Consider the following 23,344-nt stretch of genomic DNA (forward strand, 5'->3'; position numbering starts at 1 on the left):
TGGTTCATTCGGTTAATTCAGTCTTGGCTGGTTTAGCTCTCCGTTTCTGGTTGCATTTCAGAAAACTTGGCTGGGGTTTTCCTCTTGGAAGGAAGGTGTTTTGCATACAAATATGTAAATACCTTCCAATTCTTTTCCCCTTTGCTGGCTTACCTCTCGGCAGCGCCTCCCCACATGGCATCCGTTCAGAAGACTGAAAGTCCTACCGCTCTTTGCAAAATTAAACCCGTGGACGTTATTTTTCATACATGTCAGCTACCAGCAAGCTTTTACTGGTGGCTTTTTTCTGTCACTAGGCTTTGCTCTGCTGATGTTCAGCTATCACTGAAAAGCTCATCACACCGGGTAGTTTACTGAAAACATTTTATTGTAATCAAGAAGTGACATAACAAGGCTGCAATGTATTCTGCAAATCATTCTGCTGCTATTTTATAACTGATACCAGCTGCTTCTGCCAGGCAATTAAAAGAAAATTCAACTGTGAAAATTTTCAGGACAGAAAACTCCAGCCAGACTAATTAACGGTGGTTAAAAATAAGAGGCCCCAGCAACGCCTTTCATGTTGCGTGGTCACAACTCACAATTCTGTACAAAATGTTCGCTTTTTAAAGCTCCGATGTAAAAATCAAACAATCCAGCGGCAATTTTTTAAGTGCAACGCAGGGTCTTTCATGGCATCATTTGCAATGCTTGAACTCGTTCACATTTTAACAAAGTTTAATACAGATGACTTGGGATTTAAGTCTTTTTTCATTATCTGTCATTCTATGTAGGGACAGATTTCACTTTTTGGTCATCTTGCTCCTTGTCTTTGCTCTTCTTCCATTTGTTCTTCTTGTGCTTGTGTTTGTGGCTCTTTTCCAATTCCGTTTCATTTCCAATGTGTTTCTTCTGCTTCTTCTGTTTCTTCTGCTTCTTGTCCTTCTTCTTCTTTTTTTTCTTGTTCTTTTTCTTGCTGTCTTGCCTCTCTCCTGAGCTGGCACTGCTCCTGTGGCCTCCAGTCTGACTCTCAGAAGGGCTTTGGCTACGGCTGCGCCTAACACTGGGACTGCTTTGCCTTTGACTTCGCCTTGCTTCAGGCCGGTCACCTGCAGCAGGTGCTGCTGTATCCTCTTTCACCTTATCAACAGCCTTTTCCTTTGGGTCGTCATGAGTTTTCCCTGCCGCTTCCTCACCTTTTGCAGATACCTTACTCTCACTTTCATTGCAGTCTGGTACAAATGCAGCCTCATCAGTGTCTCGCGTTCGATCAGAAGAGAGCGGCGAGGAGCTGCTTACCTGAGGCTTAGGCTGGGCAACACTTTTATTGTTTTGTCCAGTCACGTTCTCTTTCTCATGTTTTACATCTGGCGATTCCTCTCTCCAAGGTGCCTTATTACCACCTGGCTCTTTCTCTTCATTGCTCTTTACTTCTGGTACGTGCTTCTCTTTCTCTTCTCCTGCGTTTATATCTAGAGGTTTGGGTTCCTCCAATGTGCGCTTGGAATCGTGAGCAGCTTTGTGATCAGACTGCTGCTGCTCAGGCGGAGGGCTGCAGCTGCTCCTGTTGGCGTCTCCAGTGCACTTTTCGGACAGCTCTGCTCGTTCGTCTCTCGGCTTACTCTCCTGGACTGACGTAGATTCTCTGTTTTGAGAAGGGGACTCTCTTCCCCTTGCTAATTCACTCTTTTCATCTCTACGCTTGGAACTAGAATAATCTCTGTTGCCATCACGGTCAGAATTTTTGTCTTGCTTAGGAGTAAAGTCTTTAGCAGCCGATCCATGGCCAGTATCAGGCTTCTCTGAAAATCTGCGGTCTTTGGAAGATTGGGAAATACTTTGTCCATCTCCTTGCTCGGTTGCACGTTCTGAGGGGTCGTCTTCTTGCTGAACACTGCTCTTTCTCTTCTCAGAGGTGTCTTTGTCTGACAAAGAATGATCCCGGTCTTTGGTTTTTCCTTTTTCATTTGACATTGAACTTTTTGAACTTTTTGCGTCATGCTGGGAGCTTTCATAACTCACCTCTTTTGTAGTTTTCTGTCTTTCCTTCAAAGGCTCCGTCTCTTTCTCACTCTGTTTTACAGGGTTTGGTGGCTTAGCACTTGCATTTTGTATAACATTAGCAGGTTTTCCTACGGTTGCGGGCACCTGGGTAGATTGAATGTCTTCCTCTTCAGACTCAAAGTCATCCTTCTCCCACTTTGACTGAGGGACCTGGATCATAATAAGGATGTCTTTCTCAGGGGCTGTGATATCATTATTATACTCCTCCATGGTCTTAATGACAGTTTGTTTTGTGTCTGGCTTTTCTTCAGTCTTTCTAATGGGGCTTCCTCCAGTAGAACTAGTGCTAAGAGGAAAAAAGCTGACATTAATCGTGGGTGAGATATACGCACCGCCATCTTTTGTAACAGTTTAGAAAACGGCTTGTGTTTCCATTCTAAATCTTGCGTATTTTTTCAAAAGATGTTCAATTAAGGGAACAGACGAGAGAAAGGATGAGTCCACTAGCTAAGACTACGAGCAATCAATTAATTTAGTACCTTCCTACTCTACATTTAATTAACAAAGACACGAGATTATCAGATTGGGGACTGCCTGACCTGGTAATTCCTTCATGTCCTGCTTCTACCAATGGTAGATAAATTAGCTATACATTCTTGTTTCGACATCTAAGCAAGCAATGAGGGAGAGGTATACACAACCACAGTTTTATTCCCATGTCCCAGTGTTCTTCATCAGAAAAAATGTACCTTTTAAAAACTGTTTAGAATATCAAGACACTATCTTAAGTCTCCAGTGACGTCTTAAATGGTTTGAGTTTGCGCTGTCCGGCTTCTTTAGATGCTGAAATGTACGTAATAACAGCTTCACACTAGATTCACTCTTTCAAAGAAGTTGGCACTGAGCTGGAAGCAGTGTAGCTGTGTCAACACGGCACTGTGCTCAAAGCTCAAATCAGTACAAGATATTGGCAACCAAGCTGCTATTTCTGCAAGGTATCGTTTCATCTCACCCTGACAAAAGTAGATCATTACAGCACCTTGCAATTTTTCAAAGGCAACATATTGCATGGTAGAGACATGTCTGTTATCCTTGCCTTTAGCAGTAAGCTGGATCTGAAGGAAGACCTCGAGGGGACTCCTCAGAGAGTCAACATATAATGAATAAGAAGGGGGGAAAAAAGTCCCAGAAGTAAGGGTGAAAGACGTCATCAATGAATTAACCTTATGAGCTGTCTGGGCAGTACAGACTGCTTGTTTTCTTTCACAAAATTTGATTCTGACCCAAGTACAGCTTAACAGGAAAGATCACAGATTATTCACTCATTTAGCACAGATTTAGCTGTTCCTTTCATTAGTCACCATACAGACTTTTACATTTGTTTGCAGGGGGGAGGGAGGAAAGAAAGAATAGGAAAAGAAAAGATGAGGTACCTGGTGCAATGTACCAGAGTTGCACTAGATCCATCAGCTGCCGTTCCTTTGCTTCTTACTTTTCCCTTTGCTTTTTCTTGCTTAACTTTGCTGCTGTTCGGCTCAGCTTTCTCACCAGGTTCTTTTGCAGGTAGCACATTTTCTCCACTCACAACCTTTTTGCCAGTTTCTTGGTTCAGTTTAATCTTTTTGGCGGGGTTGTTAAGAAAAGCAGGTTTATCCTCTTCTGGAGTTTGCTCTCCTTTTTCACCATCAGGCTCAGTCTTCCCCTTTGGTGGTCTTTTCGAGTCAGCAGCTTCTGCTTTAGAGGCCTTTAGGGAAGTCGCTTCATGTTCTTCAGCAACCTTTTCATCTACTTTTCGTTTTCTTTGTTCAGGTTTTGCATCAGAGGGGTTGCTTTTTTCAGCAGGTGTTTTTGACTTGCCCTCTTTGTTGGAGGGCTTCTCCGACTTGGTTTCTTTTCGATGGTCTTTCTTTGCCGTTTCCTCGTTGGCTGCTCTGGTTTCTGGGTGATCTTTTGTAACTTTGGGGTGAGCTTTCCGTGGGGAACCAAGAGCCTTCTCAGCCTTTTGAGAGGAAGAGGTTTTAACACTGTCTGTCTTTGGCAACTCCTCCTTCACTTTTTTCACAGCAGGTTCCATTCGAGGAGATTCTTCACGATCGGTGTCCACCTCCTCTTGGGAAGCTTTAGCTGGTTTTATTATGCTGTCATTCTTAGGCAGAACAGCCGCTTCTGCTTTCCGCTTTGTCTTGTCAATTTTTGCTTTTGGCTTCTCCTCTTTTTTCGCCTTTGCAGATACTGGTTTGAAAGCAAGAGAATCTGCTTCCATAGGCTCATCTCTCACAGGGGTGGCATCGTCTCTTCTTGGGAGCATGAACAGAAAGTCCTTTTTAACATCTGCTGCTGGAACTGGCTCTTTGGCTTTCCTCGCACCTTCTAACAACTCAGCTTTGGGAAAGCCTTCATTCTCATCCCCTTTTCTTCTCTTCTGGGGGTTTTTATCTTTATTTCCTTTGCCATCCCCCAGTGGATGTTCCCCCTCCTTCTCTTTGCATTTTGTAGCATCTCGGATGTCATGGCGCTCTCTTCCAGAAGGTTTTTCAGGGTAATTTCCAGCTGCATTACGATTTCTGTGGCTCTGCCCACCAGGATAATCCTCCCTACGTCCCCAAGCCTGTGGCAAATTCTCTCGTCTGGTCCCAGGCGGACCAAACCTATCTGGAGAAAAGTTGCCCCTGTTTACTGGAGGTGGAGGTTGAGGGCCAACAGCAAAGCTCTTGTGAAACTTTTCATACCATTCTCTAGAGTTCCTTTCCCATTCTCTGTATCTTTCCTTTTCAAATGGATCTCTCAAGTCAACAGATCTGCCATAGCAAGCTTTCATATCATGTGGAGGAACTTCTCTGTATCTGTTAAAATACTCCCTTCCTCCTTCCCCTCGAGGTACGGTCCGTGTAGTGGGAGAGTGGCCTCTAAACACTGGAGACCTTGATCGTGAACGGTATCTTCTTAGCCTTGAATGGTGATAACCCCGTGACCTTGACCTAGAACGATATTTATGACTCTTCCTTTTGCCTCTTCTTGAATACCGCGGGGATCGTGAGCAGGAACGAGAATGGGAACGACTAAAGGATCGAGAGTAGGAGCGAGAGCGGGAAGAACCTGATCTTGACTTGGAGTAGGTGCATGAACTTCTCGAGTAAGATGAAGCACTATAGGGAGACTTGGACCTTAAAAAAAACACAAAACACAAAAAAAGTGAAGTTAACTCAAAACAGTCGCTCTCCCCAGTTTTTTTCCTCCCAAATTTGGTTTGGGTTTCTTTTCCTCTCCACAGGCTAATGCCAAAGCTTCTTTCAGCTGCTGACATACTGCTACTGCAAACTGAAGGACTTGATCGTATGTAAAAGTTTCTGCTTACGAGACAGAACAGCTGCTGCATTGTTAGTGTACCAACATACAGGAAGGGGAAGCCTATTTCCACCCACTTCTATGACATTAACTACCACAGCTATTGATTGATCTAAGGCGGGGTATACTGGCCTCTACTGGTACATGAACGCACACATTTTTCACTACTCAACAATTACCTGCAGTGCAAATCATTTTTGTTGCAGTAAGATGCAAAAAGTGCAAGTCTTAATGGCTAGAGTGCAGTATCAAACACCAAGAAAACACGATTTAGCCTGAAGACGGCAAAGCTCCATTTTAAAATGCCAGCTTAGTCTCTTCATCTTCACTACTGGTTTGGCAATTTGTACAGGATGCAAAAGACTTGTACTGCAATCTTACACCCAGGACTATTTACTCCTGTCGCTGCTGATCCCTTGACTCATCCAATCCATCTGACGATGGAGAGGTGGAGGCGAACTCCTCCTGATTCTTCTAGACAACCCGCTTCTCCATTACGGACGTGTAAAGCAGTTACCTGGAAAACAAACGCCTACGCTCCTTTTGAATCTTTTTATATTCCATCAGTTCTTTACCAAAATCCTTTGTAAGCTCATCACATTTGGACTTTTTCTTCTCCCTGTTAAAAGAAGTTTGACCTTTCTTACAAGGATAGTTTGACCTTTCTTACAAAAAGACATCAAGAAAGAAACCCTGGCCGATAGGAGAAAATGTCTACTGCATGCAAATGCAAAAGGTGAACATCCTAGTTAAGCAAAGCCAGTTTAGAATGCCTAGAAGTTTCAGGGAAAGCTTTAGAATGACATTTGTCTGGGTTTACTTTTGCATGGAGCCAAATACTTACTCCTCTTTAGGTCTCTGTTGTTCTCTGTAAAACTCCTCCCTAGGTAAAGGAGGTGCTTGTGTCGTTGGGATGGTATTTGAAGGAGCCGTTGGTCCTGCTGCTGGTACCCAAGCTGGCGACCTGTTGGCAGGAGCGGGGGGATATCCTGGAGGGGGGGCAGTGCACCCAGCAGCTGGAGGCTGACCAGGGGGAAACTGAGGAGGCAACTGGGGCGGTGGTACCCGCAGTGGGAGAGGAAGGGCATGGGGTGGTGGAGGATGCAAGGGAGGTGGAGGCACAGGCACAAAGATGGCGATTGATGGTGGCAGTGCTGGGGCCTGAGTCCTTTGGGTACGTTCGCTAGGCGGGCGTCCTCGATTTGAACTTCTAAAGAAACCCAAAAACATGTGTCACTGTTTGTTACACTCTGCCCCCATTTTAAAGAGGAAGGCGAAGGAAGCGGGAGCACGGTGGCGAGCACTTCTTGTTCTCAACTTAAGCATTTCTCTCCCTGCTGTCTGTTCATTTGAGACTGCCCTCATTTCTTGATCCTCAGACTCGCCTTCCACATCCCCAGCCCCAGCGGTTCCCTCAGTCTTCTCTCCTTATACTCAGCTTTGCGCCTGTGGATGGAGGCTGCCCGTGCTTAAAAGAGACTCCCATCTCCCCTGGGCCAAGTGCCCACCGCTCCTCTGCCACTCCTTGATATGGTCAATACTTCACACTTCTGATCTTCAAAGCACTGCACAAATATTAACTCATCTTCTCTCAAACTTCTTTTAACTTCTTCCACATAAGCCTCCTATGTTGTTGCCTCATGAGGATGTGTTTGGCCTGCTTTTGTCCCCAAATTGTTATTTTCTCACTTACTGAATTTGAGATTTTAGACAATCTGTGGGATGGATCCTGGGGTTTGTTTTTATTTATCTTTAGCATAGTATGAACACAATGCCCCCTTACAATCTATCTATAACAAATACGTACCAAAAGGAAGGACTAACTTGACACTGCAATAATAGAGAAAACAGACTCCTCTCTCTCTCTCTCCAACTGAGAGAAAGCAGCTTGGCTATTTGAGAGGACTGAATTGAAGACATTCAAAATTTTTATAAAATAACACAACACAGCGTTGACTATCCAATGCTTTGCTCACTCAGTATCAACTAAGTTGGTAAAAAAGAACGTTGGAGGCTGATTTCTATGGGGAAATAAATTTCTCCAGCCCTATTCAGCCAGTGATCAGAAGGGTGGCTTTCCACCTCACCCTTTAATGATATTTCAATTTTATATGTAATTATGGTTTCCAGCCAATTCAAATGAAGCCATTTAAAAACGAATTACCACTTGTATTCTCCACAACTATCTGTGCACACTTATTTCATTCTAAATCAGCTTTAAGCTACTAAATTATTATTTGCTGTATAAGCTACGTGTTATGGTCTCGTTTAACGGGTTACAAGTAGGAATATATTGAATTTCTGTAGCATACTTACAGCTCCCAGCCTGGTCTGCCAGCTGCTGAGCGAACTGCGCTGGCTCTCCTGGGATGACCTTTTGGCGTGGAGAGAGGAAAAAGAAAAAAATCCCATTCAGTTGATCTGAAGATAAGTTTTGAAAAGAACTTCTCAAGTTATAGTTGCTTACCAGTTGTGTGTATTGAGTGTCCTTGGGGGCCCAGAAGACTTGGTAACGCTGGTTGTCTTACTACAGGAACCCGACAGCCCTTGTGAATAAATGCAAACAGTCGGAAAAGAAGCTCTGCTAAAATACAAGCAGCACTGCATATGTTGAAATAAAATTTACCTTCTCTTCCACCAAACTGCCGATTGACTGAAAGGAAGATTTAGAAAGCCCAGCAGCACTCACCAGCGCAGCAGGAGGTAGAACAGTACCGGCATCACTACAAAAGAACCCAAATTTTTATTATTCAAACAGTGTTTTGAAGTGCTACTTGAAATACAAAGTCCCAAGTGAGAAAAGGCTGACTATAGTAAATGGGGAAAAAAATGAAAAAATAATCTTCTCCAGATGTACAAATGGGAAGTTGGCCGATTCCAAATGAAGCACTGACGAGAAGTCTGTTTGGACTAGTGGCATTTAAGGAGAAATAGAACAGAATAGACTAGACTATTTCAGTTGGAAGGGACCCACAACGATCATCTGCTCTGACTGCCTGACCAATTCAGGGCTGACCAAGTTAAAGCATGGGATTAAGGGCATTGTCCAAATCCCTCTCCAACACTGACAGGCTTGGGGCATCGACCACCTCTCCAGGAAGCCCGTTCCAGGGTTTGAACAACCTCTCGGTAAAGAAATGCTTCCTCATGTCCAGTCTAAGCCTCCCCTGGCGCAGCTTGGAACCATTCCCACACGTCCTATCACTGCATCCCACCGAGAAGAGATCAGCACCTCCCTCTCCACGTCCCCTCCGCAGGAAGCTGCAGAGAGCAATGAGGTGGCCCCTCCGCCTCCTCTTCTCCAAACTGGACAAAGGCAGAGTCCTCAGCCGCTCCTCAGAGGACATTCCTCCCAGCCCTTTCACCAGCTCTGTTGCCCTCCTCTCGACGCACTCAAGGACCTTCACCTCCTTCTTCAGTTGTGGGGCCCAGAACTGCACACCGTGTTCAAGGGGAGGCCGCAGCAACGCTGAATACAGCAGGATAATGACCTCTTTTCACTGGCTGCTTCCCCTGCCTTTGATGCATCCCAGGATGCAGTTTGCCCTCTTGGCTGCCAGGGCTCACCGGAAAAATATTTTAGTAAGCTGGCTGCACATAAAAGGATTGGAGTACGTATAGCCCAGACACTGACTCTCAGTTGTGGAAGATGCAAGAACTGAAATTCTCTTGGGAAACGTTTATGTGCTGGCTCAGTGGCTGCCTTAGAGGTTCTTTTGACTTGTGACCTTTGTAGTCAATGGTGCAGCTGCGCCTGACAGTCTTCTGGACAGAGTGGCTCTTTGCATTCCAGGCATAAAAGTGAAAGGACAGAAGCCCTCAACAACAGTACAGATTTTCCATGTATTTTCCTACCGCTTCACTGGGTTGCCTACTAGGACTTTGTTGGTAAATGTTTGTAAAGACTTCAAATTTACAGTGTTTCAATGTTTATTATCCAAATCTGCGTGCGGTGCTGACTACACGGCATTACTGAGAATGACTCTGACTTATAATACTGATGATAGAAATACTGTAGAAAAAAGTGATGTGAAACACCTGGTCAGTTTTACCTCTCATTGGGCTTTTTTGCTTTTCAGGAAACGATTATTTCCTCAGTACTAAAGAGAAATGAATGCACTCCAGAAGCTCTGACATAACCAAATGCTTACTTTAGGAATTGCTAGCCGCTTAAACTCAAAGGGCTCCTGGGGGAAAAAAGTTCCTCTTTCAGGGTCAACGCGTACTGAATGACTTGTAAGAGAAGCAAACCAAAATACTTTGGAGAAAATTCTTGCATGAGGCACGCTTCCAAATTATTCAAGTGTCCTCATTCAAAGTAAAACCCAAACCCAGAACGGCCACAGTTCTCTGGAACTGTCACTAATGCTATAGAAATCGCTAGCTGAGAAGCTCAGGAGAAACAATCTAACTTCAGCACCTTGGTGCCTTTTATATTCGTGTTGATCTACAGATTTCCTTACCGAAAAGGTCCACCTGGCTTTTCAGCAGGGGCCAACGATGACAGAGCAGCAACAGAAGGAGAAGCCAGAGAAGCCAGTGGACTCATGAGCGGATCCCGCTGGCTGGAAATTGTTGGCCAGAGCAGAGGCTGCAGGTTGCGGGCTGTTGTTTGCCTCAGGAGTGGTGGTGGAGGTGGTGGCGGTGGCGGCTGCTGCTGCTGTTGCTGCTGAACCTGCTTATGGAGCCCTTTTGCGTAGCCAGTCCCATTTCTGAAGTTGTTCACAGCCTAGAGGCAGGAAAGCATTTACAAAAAGTTAATACGAAACTTCAGTAGACAGACGAAGAAAAGCCTGCACGGAGTAAAACTCCTTGTGTATTCCTGTAAATGCTATCAGTCCTAAAATGAATCAACATACAGATGTATGGATACATCACACTGAACACTGATATTCATGACTTGCAACTCAGAGCAGCCGTATTTAAAGTACTCCAGCGTTGGCACTGAATTTGAAAGTGAGACAAGCCTGTTAAACAAAAGGGTGACCTGAATTTGCCAGATTGTCTCTAAAGAGTTGTAAGCTTCTGTAACAACAGATAATGTATTTGAAAAGTAAATTGAGCCTTACTCCATTTAGCCTTGCTTAAGGAGAGGTAAATGAATATCTTCTTCCCTTTCAGCTTTTGAAAAATAGACTTTTCCTTGCCAACAGTTTACGTGAAAGTCATCGTGTTACCTGGCGTAGGGACTTGTTGGCGACTAAAGCGTCAGGAGAAACGTCTGTTTGATGGCATGTTGGGCATCTGTGTTCCTCAGAGTCCAGTAACGCTGTTCTAATACCTGTGAATCATCAGAATCATCAAAACAGCTTTTAGCCAAACTAAGGAGTATTTTTGGGCTCTAATCAATTCTAAACACAAGTGTGTGGTTAATGGGTGAATATGGTCTTGAATTGAGAGCACGGAGCGATCAATGTTCAACAGTGTAAAAAATTTCCAGTCTGCAGCAAATAACTATACGGTTTGATACTGCACTCATGCAACACCTGAAGATGTACAGGAGGTTGTGCCTTGATGTTCCGACTGATCTTCTTTCCGCTGGCTAGTACAGTGAGAAGTCACTAACCTCAAGGTTAATGAAGAAAACACATTTCAACACATTAGGAGGTTTGAGTTCTGAAGGTTTTAACCAACCCTCCGGTGGAGAAGGCGGCGGATTAAATGCCTGACTATCCGTTTGTTGCAGACCACACCAAATCACCAGAGCTGGCTATATAATTTTGTATGAGAGAAAGGGCTGTGGACAAATAAATGCAGTCACTATCTAATTCTGGAATCTCCTGCACAATTACGCACTCTTCTCATACTCGTCCTTCCGTATTGTGCTGGTCTGGGCGGGGACAGAGTTAATTTTCTTCATAGTAGCTAGTGGGGGGCTATGGTTTGGATTTGTGCTGGAAACAGGGTTGGTAACACGGGGATGGTTTCCTTATGGCTGAGCGGTGCTTCCACAGAGTCAAGGCCTTTTCTGCTTCTCACACCGCCCCACCAGCAAGGAGGCCGGGGGGGCAGAAGAAGTGTGAAGGAGACACAGCCGGGACAGCTGACCCCAGCTGAGCCAAGGGCTATCCCACACCGTATGGCGTCATGCGCAGCATATAGAGCTGGGGGAAGAAGAAGGAAGGGGGGGATGCTGGGAGTGATGGCGTTTGTCTTCCCAGGTAACGGTTACGCGTGATGGAGCCCTGCTGTCCTGGGGATGGCTGAACTCCTCCCTGCCCATGGGAAGGAGGGAATGAATTCCTTGTGTTGCTTTGCTTGTGCGCGCGGCTTTTGCTTCACCTGTTAAACTGTCTTTATCTCAACCCACCAGCTTTCTCGCTTTTACCCTTCCGATTCTCTCCCCATCCCACTGCGGGGGAGCGAGCGAGCGGCTGGGTGGTGCTTAGTTGCCGGCTGGAGTTAAACCACGACACGCGTGTAAAGAGATTTAACGAGATACATAAAAAGGGGAAAAAGCTTTCTGCCTTTTTTTTTCCTTTCTACAAGGAGAGTCCTTTCCTAGTCAGGCCATACTTCAGTCTTACATCGAACTGGTGACAAAGTAATGCCGTTATCTCCTATGTCTGCTTTCAGAAGATCAGTTTGATGTTGGGGATTAACAAACCTGGGAGTAACACTTACATTCGTCACAGTAACTGTTTCTACAGCAGGGAATAACCACGGCATCAGTCATTGTATCTTTACAAAGGAGACACAGCAGCTCCTCTGGAACGGGATCATGGGAGGAGGAGGGGGAGGACGGCTCCTCGGGTAAAAAGGGTGGCTTTTCCTTCTTGCCTCTGGCATAAGCTTCCCTGGAGGCGGGGGGGGGAAGGAAAAAGAAAAAAGTGAAAGACGAGGAAAGGAAAACTTTTCCAAGCGTAGGATTTTATCAAAGGAAGACAAGAGATGGAATTCTCCTCGCTCCACACTAGCCTTTGAAGACGTAGGCATCTCGTTTAAACTGCTTTTCTATAGCCACAAGACCAGAAGAGGGAGGGGGGAACAATTTTCCTTCTGCAGAACTCTCCCATTCATTGGATCAACTAAGAAATTGGCTCCGACTACAACAATAATGTTTTGACAGCTAGAAATCGGGTGCAAGGAATCCCACCTCTCCTTTGCCAGGGGGTAAAGGTAAATTGCAGGCTCAGGATGAAGTGAGTCTCCGAGTAATTCCATTTTATAAATAAGGGCAGTCTATGTTCCAGCTTCTACAAAAGGAGATCCACGACAGAAAAGCAGAAGTGCTACCAAGTGCATTTCGTAACAGCCCCTCTTGTCAGCCCACGGCTGGATTTTCTGAGTTCAGAGCAACAGGGAAACTTCAGCCTGTTTCACACGTGAGCTTGGATAAAAGTCAGAGGGGGAGGAAATCTCAGTCCAACGGCGATGGGTTACATTTTGCAAGAAGCCTTTGAAACATAAACCAGCAGCAAAACGAGCTTTCAGAGAGAACAACTCCCACTGTCAACACTACTGAAATATTTTGCAGAAATACAGATTCTTAGCACAGCACTAGTTTAACCAGCTTCCAGGGCCATGAGCAGTAGGGCCACCCTATTTTAATCTTAGAAAGTATCACAGATTTTAAGGTTCAGATACAACGACAATGCTTCCTCCCCCGCAATTACAGAGGCTGGCCGATTTGGTCGCGTGGCCACTCAGACATTTACGCACAGTTTCTCTCATTCGCTTTTGGGTCGGTCCAATGAATTCCCTACTTACGCATTAATAGCTGGTATGGCATACTTCCCAGTGTTGGTTAGCATAGCACCCTTTGTATTGGGATCTTTCACCTCTATCAGGAAACTCCGTGGAATTCCCGTGCTCCTTTTAATTCTGGGAACAGACTCAACATTTTTGCCCTGTTAAGAGAAGAAAGGCAAACATAGCTCATCTTAAGACCCACACTTAAAATGACATGTCCATGATTATTCTAAGCAGCAAAAGCCTTTAATCCTCTCCTTTTCCTTAACAGAAGGTTGCTTGACTAAAATACTTATTTTCCTAAATGAATATAGCCAGGGTGTTCCAAGGCTTGAGCAGTGTTTTGAACGCCGTCGACACTCTTGGGCTTAACTTCAGGTTCCTTAAGGGTGAAATATCCCTTAGCCTGCCCTCCGCTCAGAAGAGATACCAACCCGCTCCTCCTCCAAAGCGCAATTCCCAGGGCGAGCTCAGTTCAGTGCTCTGAACCAGGCACTGAGGAACTGTATATGAAGGTTCAGTTCATACCTCACGCATATACAATGTTAAATGGCATGCATACTCACCCAGAGGCTTGTGTCATTAAAACAGGCAAATATTCAGCGGGTGGGGTCAACAGAAAGGAGCTTAGGTTTATATGAAATACTAAAAACTGTGAACTGTTGTTAAAAAGAGAAACATTTCCAATGATATTGGAATATCTAAAAATATGCATGAAAGTTCACAGAGAACAATCTATGGACATATTGAATGTCTATGACCTGGAAAAAATAAAAGTTTACATTTACAACTCCAGGTTTCCCTTGAATTTTGAAGGGCTTTGCAACATTGCCATACAACCTCTATATTTCACCCCCAGAGAAACAATTCCAAAGATGAGCAGTCATGTAGTTGTTAGGTAACTGCCAAGGTAAAAAAATGAACCCCCAAGTAACACCAGAAGTCCCCCTCAACCTTACCCCATTTGTTGGGCAGTTCTTTATATAGTGGCCAGGTTGTCCGCAACGGAAGCAGGTATATGATGGTGGAAGCAGACCCAAGGGTTTCTTCGTGTAACTAAAAGGTTTTTGGGAAAAAGAAAAAGCTATGCGTGCGTCTCTCTTGTTAAAACAAACATCTCTATGATTTTTCCATCATCTTCAAAGAACAGATTGGACGTTATCAACACTTACTTGATTGGATGATACTCATGGCAGGACTGTGTCATCATAGCCTTGATTTTATCTTCTTCAGAGGCATTGGCCTCAGCCAGATTGGCAGTCTGTTCAACAGGCAATACACACATTAGAAACACATTTCAGCCCACACGGCCAAAGACACCACCACTCCCCCGATCCTGCAAAGAGCAGCACAGCGCGGGCTGAGGCTGCATGAAAACAGCCGCTGACAGAAAACAGAGCCGTGCTGAAGATGCTCTGGGGAGTCCTTAGGCCACGGCAGGGGGTTTATGGGCCTGGGAACCTACTTGAAAAGAGCCTTCTTGGGCACTCCAAACCTTGGGCTCTCTTTGTACCTCACACAAAGACTCCTGTAACCAATCCAATGTGCTTCCAAGTGGACTGAAGCTCTGTGTAGGAAAAATCATACTATCCAGCACTTTTAAATGGATTTTTAAGCCCCAGACTATTTGAAGCAGAAGATAGCCACTGGACGTTTAATTGAGAAAGATGCAGGCAAGTACCATTATTTACATTTCGCAGCAGTAAAAGGACACACAAGAGTCGGGGAAGTGGGTCTTGCTGGCTGAAATTCAGCTTCAGACACAGAAGCATTAAAAGGAATCAAGCTTTTGATAATCCCTCAGCAAGACAAAAGATTCTTGTCAGTGGAAATTTGACCACGATGTGCTGTAGGCAGTCCCAGCTGCACGTTCCCCCCCGCTACCCTCTTCATATTCAGCGATTTAACTGCAGCAAGCAAAACCTGCCGGTTTTTCCAGTTGACTGTGTCCTTTTAACATACAAATCGTAATAGAAACCTTATCCAGAATTACTGAAGGTAGCTGATTTTTTTTTAAGTCGTGTTTGTTCCAATGTTTTTATTACACACCAGCCCAGATACAAGCAGGGCCTGAGGGAGTGACTGTAAATGATCTGGACCTTCAGGCACTGATCATGCAGGTCAACCACTCCTGCTTTTGTTTTTAGATGCATTCACTCCCAAAAGCAACCAGCCAGGTTCAACATTCTCTTAAATGGTTGTTTCATATACACAGCTTTTTCTCCACAGTCACATAATGCAGATCGACATCTATGAAATCATTAACGTTTACAGAAAACTTTACAGATACTTGACTCGTTTGTTTGAACCCAAACGGTTCACAAAACACACCCAAAACCCACAAAACCTTACTAGGAACAGACCAAAATTCAAACATAGCATTTCATACATGGGAATAATAAAACAGAAACCTGCTAACACATTGCCTCCATGCTAAGCCAGTCTGCACTGAAGAGGTCAGAGCAAGTAACAGTTTTGAGCTGCTTTATGCTATGTTCCTGTATTTTTCTGAAATACTTAAATTTTCTCAAAAGCTTCAATGTGTGCCCTACTTGCACAGGTTTTCACATTTCAGAGTAAAACTTCACAGGAGTTTACAGAACCAAGGACACGTTCAGAGACAGCACCAATGGAGACCAATTTCTTTTGGTGGCTGCCTTCCAAAGAAATTTATGTTTCCTTCCCCCCAGTGTACACAATTTAATTTCTGCAGGAAGAGAGGGAAGAAGTTACCCGTGGGGAGAGATTTCTCTTTCTCGGCAATGAACTCCAGCCTTTATTTTCAGAAGAAAGAACCAGCTCCTCTGCATTAAGCCCTGCCTTCTCTAATCTTTGTAACTTTGCAGACTAGGAATTCAATTGGCTAGCACTACGCCTGTCACAAAGGGCCATCACTAGTGCTTTCCCCGACAAAGTGACACCTGGCTGAGCAAAACCAGCAAGCAGCTCCATAGCAAAACAGGGCGTTACAACCGTTTCAGAAGGGCACATCTGCTAATATGCCACACATGCGCATCGGCATGTTCCTCTCGACAGTTAGGTACACTGACACAATTTACACAGTCTGCATTCAAACAAATTAGACCGTGGTGTCCACTTGAGATACGCTACAACTGATGAAATTGTGCAGCATCCACAGAATGCATCTAGAACTATAAGGACTAGAAATTCAAAAATAGCCATGCAATTGTCCGTGTTCCAGAAGCGCTTCTATTTTGGCTGTTGCAAACCCCCTTGAAATGGCCATAACTTACAGCCAATTAAATTCTTCTGTAAAAAGTGTGTTAGTTTCCAACGCAAAATTAACAAAACATAGGAAAAACGGTAAACGGCTTCCGAAGTGCTGCTGCTTTGTGTCTTGCAGATGAGTAATACTGCAACATTATGTTGAGGCTGAGAAGGTACTCCCCTTCGATCTTCCCAAACGGGCAGCCCCTCTTTACAGGATAGTACCAAAATATACACACGTTTTAAAGTTAAAATAAAAACTTTAAATTGCTAAGAATTAAATTAAAGTTGTGTTCACATTACAACAGTCATCCAGCTACAGATCACGGTATAGGACTGAAAAATATGAAGCTAACACTTTTTTTTTTTTAAGTATTTGACAAGAATATGTACATACCTTAGCAAGCTGGCCCAGAGAAATAGATGCGGAAGAGTCATCAATCTGTTCACAAAAAATGAAACACAGATTCAAGTTCTACAATCAAAACACAGCAATAGTTAACCTCTGCTGTAGCCTGAGAGCCTGCGTTATGTCCTCTGAGTGTCACTCAAAGAGGCATTTCTAACCTAGTGCAATCTGTATCTGCTCAAAACAAAGTCCAAGCCTATGACAGCTTAAGAGTGCCTATGTGGTTCATGAGAAGAAACTAAAAGAACCAAACCCGCTTGCGATCAACTCGCTGCTCCAGAATATCTCAGAGAAGGACCCCTGTCCAATGTTCACAACTGCTTAAAATCTGAAAGGGTAAGGAAGCTGTCAATTGTCAGCTCAAAAGGACTTAAAAAAATACTTGAGTTTGTTTGAGAAGGAAGCATCACGACAGGAGACTTCTTTTCAGTGTAGTTTGTAAATTAAGCAGTTAACGTCTCGTCGTTTAGAAATGCACACGGTTTGGGTTTATGGACACAGTACAGTTGCCCGTCAAAATAAAGCACGGGCGTATATGCCCTGAAACATGAACTCTGCCCCTCCTGTCCACCAGTTTAAGAATATTCACCGTCCCCCACCAAACCCAAATAAGAACACCAATCCAAAACATCAGCCATACAAGTAACCACCACTTTGTCTAGACAAAAATCAACTGCTCAAATTATTGAAATAAAGGTGACCGAGAGCTTGGCCAAACTAAAAATTCAGCCAGGAAGGATCACAGTTGTGCCTGACGGTGCTAAAACAACGGCCATGACTCTCTGCATTTCTGCAGCCTCGAAGGACAAACACCAACTAGAGATCCTTGCTGTTACTGAAACAGTAATCGAAGTCAAAAAGGATCCACTTTCCTGCTTTGGGCGTAGTAACATTAGGGCAAGAGCGCCAATGTGGAAGTGGAGAATGATAGCTAACATAAGACAAGACAATGAAGAAATATTCAAAGTGTAAGCTTTTGTGCATGCTTTTTAAAAAAACTCTTAACTCATTTCAATTTTGCTGCTTTACTCTTCAACAACAATTGGCAAGCTTTCCAGTGCTTTATTCCCGAAAGAAACAAAAAGCACACGACAAGCTGTACAAACATACATCTTGCCAGCTCTAGGCAGCCAGATGGAGAACACGGCACCACGTTCAGCTGTGCAAACCCTGAACCTACATGATCTAAAACCGATCACGCGTCCTCTGTACAACACAAAGTCATTCAGGAAATGTTCTAGCAGACTCAGTACGAAATACAACGCATTACTGGGCACAAATACCAACGTTCACATCAGAGCTGTGCAAATAATGGCATTACTCAGTTTTTACTATGCCCAATCAAAGACATTGTATTTACAACATATGCTATGTTGTACTGGAAAAGATATTAAGTTCATGTTTGGAAAACTACTACAAAACTGCATTGTTTAGAATTAAGGGCAGTGTGTAGAAAAAAGCGTGAGATTGTGTTTTACATACCGCTCTTGATGTGCCACTCGCTGGCTCAGTTCGACTTCTTCTAGAAGAAGAAATAAAGGTGATCAGAACTTCAAATAAAGCACTTGTACCCAACGTAAAGTAGTGAAAACCGGTTATAAAACCTGAATATCAAAACATTATGTCCTGATAGTCTCGTACATGTGGAAATTTATTCATATACACAAACTGTTCTCCCTTGGTACATGCAGTGCAACTAAAAAAAAATCCCCAAATCACGTTTCTACTTTGTCACAAATTACTCTAAGGCTTACAGCTATAGAACACAGCAGTGCAAGAGCAAGCCCTCAGGTATTTTGTCTCTGCTATGGAAGTATCAAAAATACAAAGTCTGTACTACAGGTCTGTGTTCTTCCATAATCAGCCATCAAAACACGAAGGTCACTTTAGCCAATCTGGGTGCCCCCAGCGTTACAAATAGGCACCAGATACAGCACTTCAGTTTCTAAGAAAGAACAGGGACAGTCTAGACACTTTGAAGTGCAAGTGCACGTACGTTAAAAAAATCAGCCGTCGGACAAAGAAATACCAAAACCGTCAGCAGCAGAGTCTTTAGAACAGGGTTTCTTTGTGGAAGCCCAAGCCCTGTGCTCAGATATCTGCCATATTTAGCTATGAAAGTGCCAAAATATTAAATGTGTTACGTATGCTATATTGACTCAAAATAGTAATAGAAAGGTCACCTGAAAGCAGTTCCTGGGGCTTTGTGCGACTTAGGAGTCCTGCGACAAAAGAAAAAGGTCTTGATTGCCAGAATTTGCATTAAGATAATCTTGAAAATGTTACAATAGTTTAGGAAATATTTATTACATTTGAAAACTCGCTGAGATTCCACACACTCATTGATCTGTCCCTGCATGCTACTCATCATGGATCAGACATGCAACCGCTGATAGCGTTAGCAAACAATTCATACGTCCTCCAAAGTGTGCCATGAGCAGAGGCAATTCAAAGGCTGCAGTGGAATTTAGGTACAAATAGAGAGGGCCATTCTTTCCTCATCCCCACATGCAGGCATTTATTTGGTCTTTGATGCTAGCAGCATCTCTCCTCTCCTTTCAGGGCAGCATTACAATACCAGGAGAGGGTGCCATCCAACCCGAAACGGAGGATGCATTGACAAGACGGCGCTAAGCATACGCGTTGAAATTAACCCCCAACACAAGGCCCTGTTTATAAGCACAACGCTGTGGCGTCCAGAATTACCAGGCAGCGCCTGAAAGCACTGTAACAACCACGGCAGTAATACGCCCAAAGTTTACATGCAGAGCCACATAAATTCAGGGGTTTTTGCTTGCAAAGGCTTCCTGGGTCCCAGGATGCTCCTGTACTGTTGGTTCAAGACACGCTGTAACTCATCAGTTTATTTACTGAGAACCAACATTAGAAAGACGTGGCAGAACCCCAAGCTAATAATAGCAACTAATTGTGGTGGAGAGGCGTATCTTTAAGTAGGCTGGCAAAGAGGACCCTCCAAACAATGCCAGTGGAGCTAATATAGAACTGGACTGCATGAATACATAAATGACAGCAATAATCCTGTAGTCGGGATTGCATTCGAAGGGCTGTCATTTTAATCAATATGCCCGGTTCTCTGTCCTCCGTAAATCTTAGGAATACAGAACTAAAACCTGGGGCACCGGTATCACCTTAGGGTAAAAACAGACTTAGAAGGATAACTAGTAACATTTGGTACCGTGCTAAACGGCTTACTGAGTTTCAAGTTTGGAAAGGATTATCCATTCCTTCATCGTACTCGCACAAAAGGCAATATACTTTAGGATATTGTTGTTTTTCTCTTGCCTGAAACGGACATTGTCTTTAGGAAACTACTAAGAATCACTTCTGAATGGAACTTCTTGTTTGCATGGTTCGCCAGCTGGCAACCCTTGGTCTGTCCTCTAGAGCTAGCGTGCAAAAGCCCCAGATTTGGGGGGTAAGAAGAGCTGCCATATCCCTCCCCCCCCCTCCCCCAAATGCAAGGAAGAGTCAAACCCTGAGAAGCAGAATCTTCGGAGATGGGAACAAATTACAAGTTTACACTACAATGCCTATCTGTCTGTACTATAAAAGCCATCAAAGCAAACACATAGAGTAAGGAATCTCTCCGTGTAGAGGAAACAGGATCCACAACTTGGCTCTCAGAAGAATCAACCCCAAGAACAAACCCAATGAAACCATCTTAAAAGTTACCACCGTTGGAGGTTAAACCCCATGGCCCAGCAGGTCTGAAAAGGTAAGTCTGCTTTGGGACAGATAGATTAAAATTTACCCCATTACAACAAAAACTAACAGCAGCTTTCACAAGAAAGATCCAATCGGAATGCCTCTGTAAACTACGAGCAATAAAAAAGTTAACACACTGAAACCCCCAACAAAGAATGCAATGCTTTACGGATACTTACATCACGTATGGTTTGCTGGCAGCTTTAACTCCTGCAACAGGGATTCTTCGAACGATGACCGAGGAGTTCTTAGGAATGAGGGCGTTATCATCGGTGTATTCTGCAAACAACATAAATACAGACAAAAACATTAGTCACTTCCCAAGAATGTATATTAATAGCTAATTACACAGCACTTCAGAGAACCCCCTCACAGATGTCAAAGCAAAATTTGATGTGTAACATCGCGCTTTTATCATCTCAACACACTAACAGTACAGTTCAAGAAATCTTCAGGTCTGATAATCAAACACAAGCAGCACCATCTTGTTCATTTTTTTAAAATAGTTGGAATGCCAACAGCAAAATGGTCCCAAGGGTCACTAAAGGAGGCTCTGCTAATGCATGAGGTTCTTTCCTGACCTAGCTGAAGTGGCTTTTGCTTCTGTTGGGCTCCAAACCCAGGAGGTCTTTGAAGAAAAACAAACAGCAGCAAAGTCTCACCTGCATAAACCAGATTCTGAAGCCTGACCAGCTTGCCCTGCAGCAAAACAGGCACTGCGCTAAAGCCTGGAAACTCTGCGCCATTGCTTCAGTAGCCGTTCACTAAAAACGCTTCAGCTACGCTGCTGGTGCTCAGGACGGACAGAACACAGAAGAGAGCCTGCCCTCGCTGCCTATTTCTTGGAGCTTCATCCATCAACAGCCACACTTCTCAGCTGCTCGTTACACTGAAATGGAAACGGGGCTGGCAGTTCTAGAATTTGGATCACAGAAATGTTGGGTGGGTTTTGAGCTTGCTTTCACAAGCAGGGCAGAATGGGCTCCAACGCGGTATCTCCCCTCTTCAGCTACTCATCTCGTTTGAATGAACCAAAGGAATGTGAATACTTTCCATTCACTTTTTGCAGAGCAGAGAGACTCAAAGGAAATTCCTTAGGAAGGCAGCCTCGGAAAGCCTCTCGAAAACAGCGTGTGCCTGAAGCTACCCATGCTCTGCCTTGGCTCACACCATGTCAGTCTGCTGAAGAGGAGGAAAGCCGCCTGACCTTTACACAAGGCCCCAACAAAAAACCACCTGCCTGAGACACTTGGACTGAGACAGCTTAAAATGCAAAGATCTCTCCATGAGAATGGTTTTGATATTGCACTTCCACAAGCTGGAGATGACTAAATATGTTAAAGCACTCTCAGCAGCCATTCCCTGTAATCTGCCTACAGTTTTCAATATCAAAAGCCCTTACCTTCACAGACTAAATCAGGACGATGGTCTGAAAACCAAAGATGCTGCATACCCAGCCAAGCTCTGTCAGGGTGGTTTTGCTCAGTGATCACATACAAAATAGGAATATTTCACAATTTACGCTCCATTTTTCAGTGTCTTAGTCCTAGAAAGGACTACCATTGACAAAACCAGAAGCTTTTCCAGAAGGCCCATATCCTGAAACCAACCCCTAGAGCTCTTCGCAAAAGGAAAATCTAACCATTGCACAGCCCCCTGTCAAGAAAGGCCTGCCCTGTGATGTTTCGATGGAGCAGGACCTCCGACAGTACTGAGGCCCAGACAAAGAACGGGGAGCTCATGCCAGCTGCACTTCTCGAAGCCCCAAGCTTCAAGGTTTTGAGCTGCTGAACGAAGCCGTGCAGAATATTCTTCCTGCTCCAGATCACAAACCACCGGATTTCGGTTTCAGAGATACGTGATAAGCAACAGTGGCTCCACAAAAAGGCAGGGGTTTGCTACGCCTGTGCCCAACTGAGGACTGTGGGGGTTCTGCAGAAGATTGCAAGCGGCAGCACCTCTCCTAGAAAGAGACTGTATATATGAGGACAGCAACCAATGCTTTGATTCACAAATCATGCAAGCCTGCAGCGGTCAATTTGAACACGCACAACGGGTGTATGACGCAGAAAGAGGAATAAGACCTCTTTTAGTATCTTGTGACAATTCATTGACCGTTAGAGGAGAAGCATTGACATCTGCCTTCTGAAGCGACTATCCTTGCATGTATCTGGAGAGAGACAGGTACGTGCTTGTTTTCAATCCACTTGTGAAGTGCACACTGAAGAGAGCTCCAGCCATCTAATGACAGACTGCTATAAAAATGAATTCACCTTCCAAGTCAATCAGTCCACATTTAAATGGATCACCTGAGGAGTGACAATAGCTTGGTGAAGTAAAGGCTTTATTTGTGTAGGACACTTATCATGGCCCATATTGGTATTTGGTGCTTGAAGGCTCCTACTGGCTCAGCCACCAGTCAGAGAATTTGTGGAAGAGTGTTTGCATACAGCAGAGGACATTGCTGAGCTCGTTGTGGGAAGGGACCTGGGGCCAGTTGGCTTTCATACATTTATTTTTCCTTTGCCTCAATTAATTGAATGCATTTTGGTGAGGAAATTTTGTTAAAGGTGAAGTCAAACCACGTAGACTAAAAAGTTAATTTTTTTTTTTTTTTTTTTTAATCGGAAAGGACTAAAGCTAAAAAACGTGTCTAAAACACAGCCCTGAAGGTAGCTGTCAGGACAGCGACGACAAAACAACAGCTCTGTCGGGCCCCCAGCACAAGTCACAGCTACCGACTGTGGCCGAATCCCGTTATCGCGTCCCACCCCGTGCCCACCACCCCCACCCACCTTCTTGGGTCTGGGCGTTGGAGATCTGCAGGTCACAGTTGGCCGCCTTCAGCTTCTCGCGGCCCATGATCTGGCGCTTCAGGTCGCACAGGGAGATGTGGAGCCCATTGAAGGTGACTGTATCGTAGTTCAGCTTGGAAAAGAACTTATAGTGGATGCACGACAT

The 23,344-nt window shown here is 44.3% G+C and overlaps 1 protein-coding gene across 1 annotated transcript; it reads right to left on the minus strand.

Moving 5' to 3' along the window:
• Window positions 1-765: 765 nt before the first annotated feature.
• On the minus strand, window positions 766-23,344 carry LOC309603380 (E3 ubiquitin-protein ligase RBBP6-like; the record flags this gene model as incomplete). The annotated part of the gene is made up of 18 exons (XM_082338244.1): window positions 766-2,329; window positions 3,417-5,147; window positions 5,846-5,947; window positions 6,173-6,538; window positions 7,645-7,702; window positions 7,796-7,874; window positions 7,955-8,051; window positions 9,792-10,057; window positions 10,506-10,609; window positions 11,953-12,125; window positions 13,039-13,178; window positions 13,980-14,076; window positions 14,193-14,281; window positions 16,646-16,690; window positions 18,140-18,176; window positions 18,841-18,879; window positions 20,563-20,662; window positions 23,179-23,344. 18 exons carry the CDS (start codon window positions 23,342-23,344, stop codon window positions 766-768), a joined length of 5,253 nt encoding a protein of 1,750 aa, XP_082194370.1.

This window comes from Platalea leucorodia (assembly GCF_965183815.1).
Source record: "Platalea leucorodia genome assembly, contig: HAP1_HAP1_SCAFFOLD_66, whole genome shotgun sequence".
NCBI lineage: Eukaryota > Metazoa > Chordata > Aves > Pelecaniformes > Threskiornithidae > Platalea > Platalea leucorodia.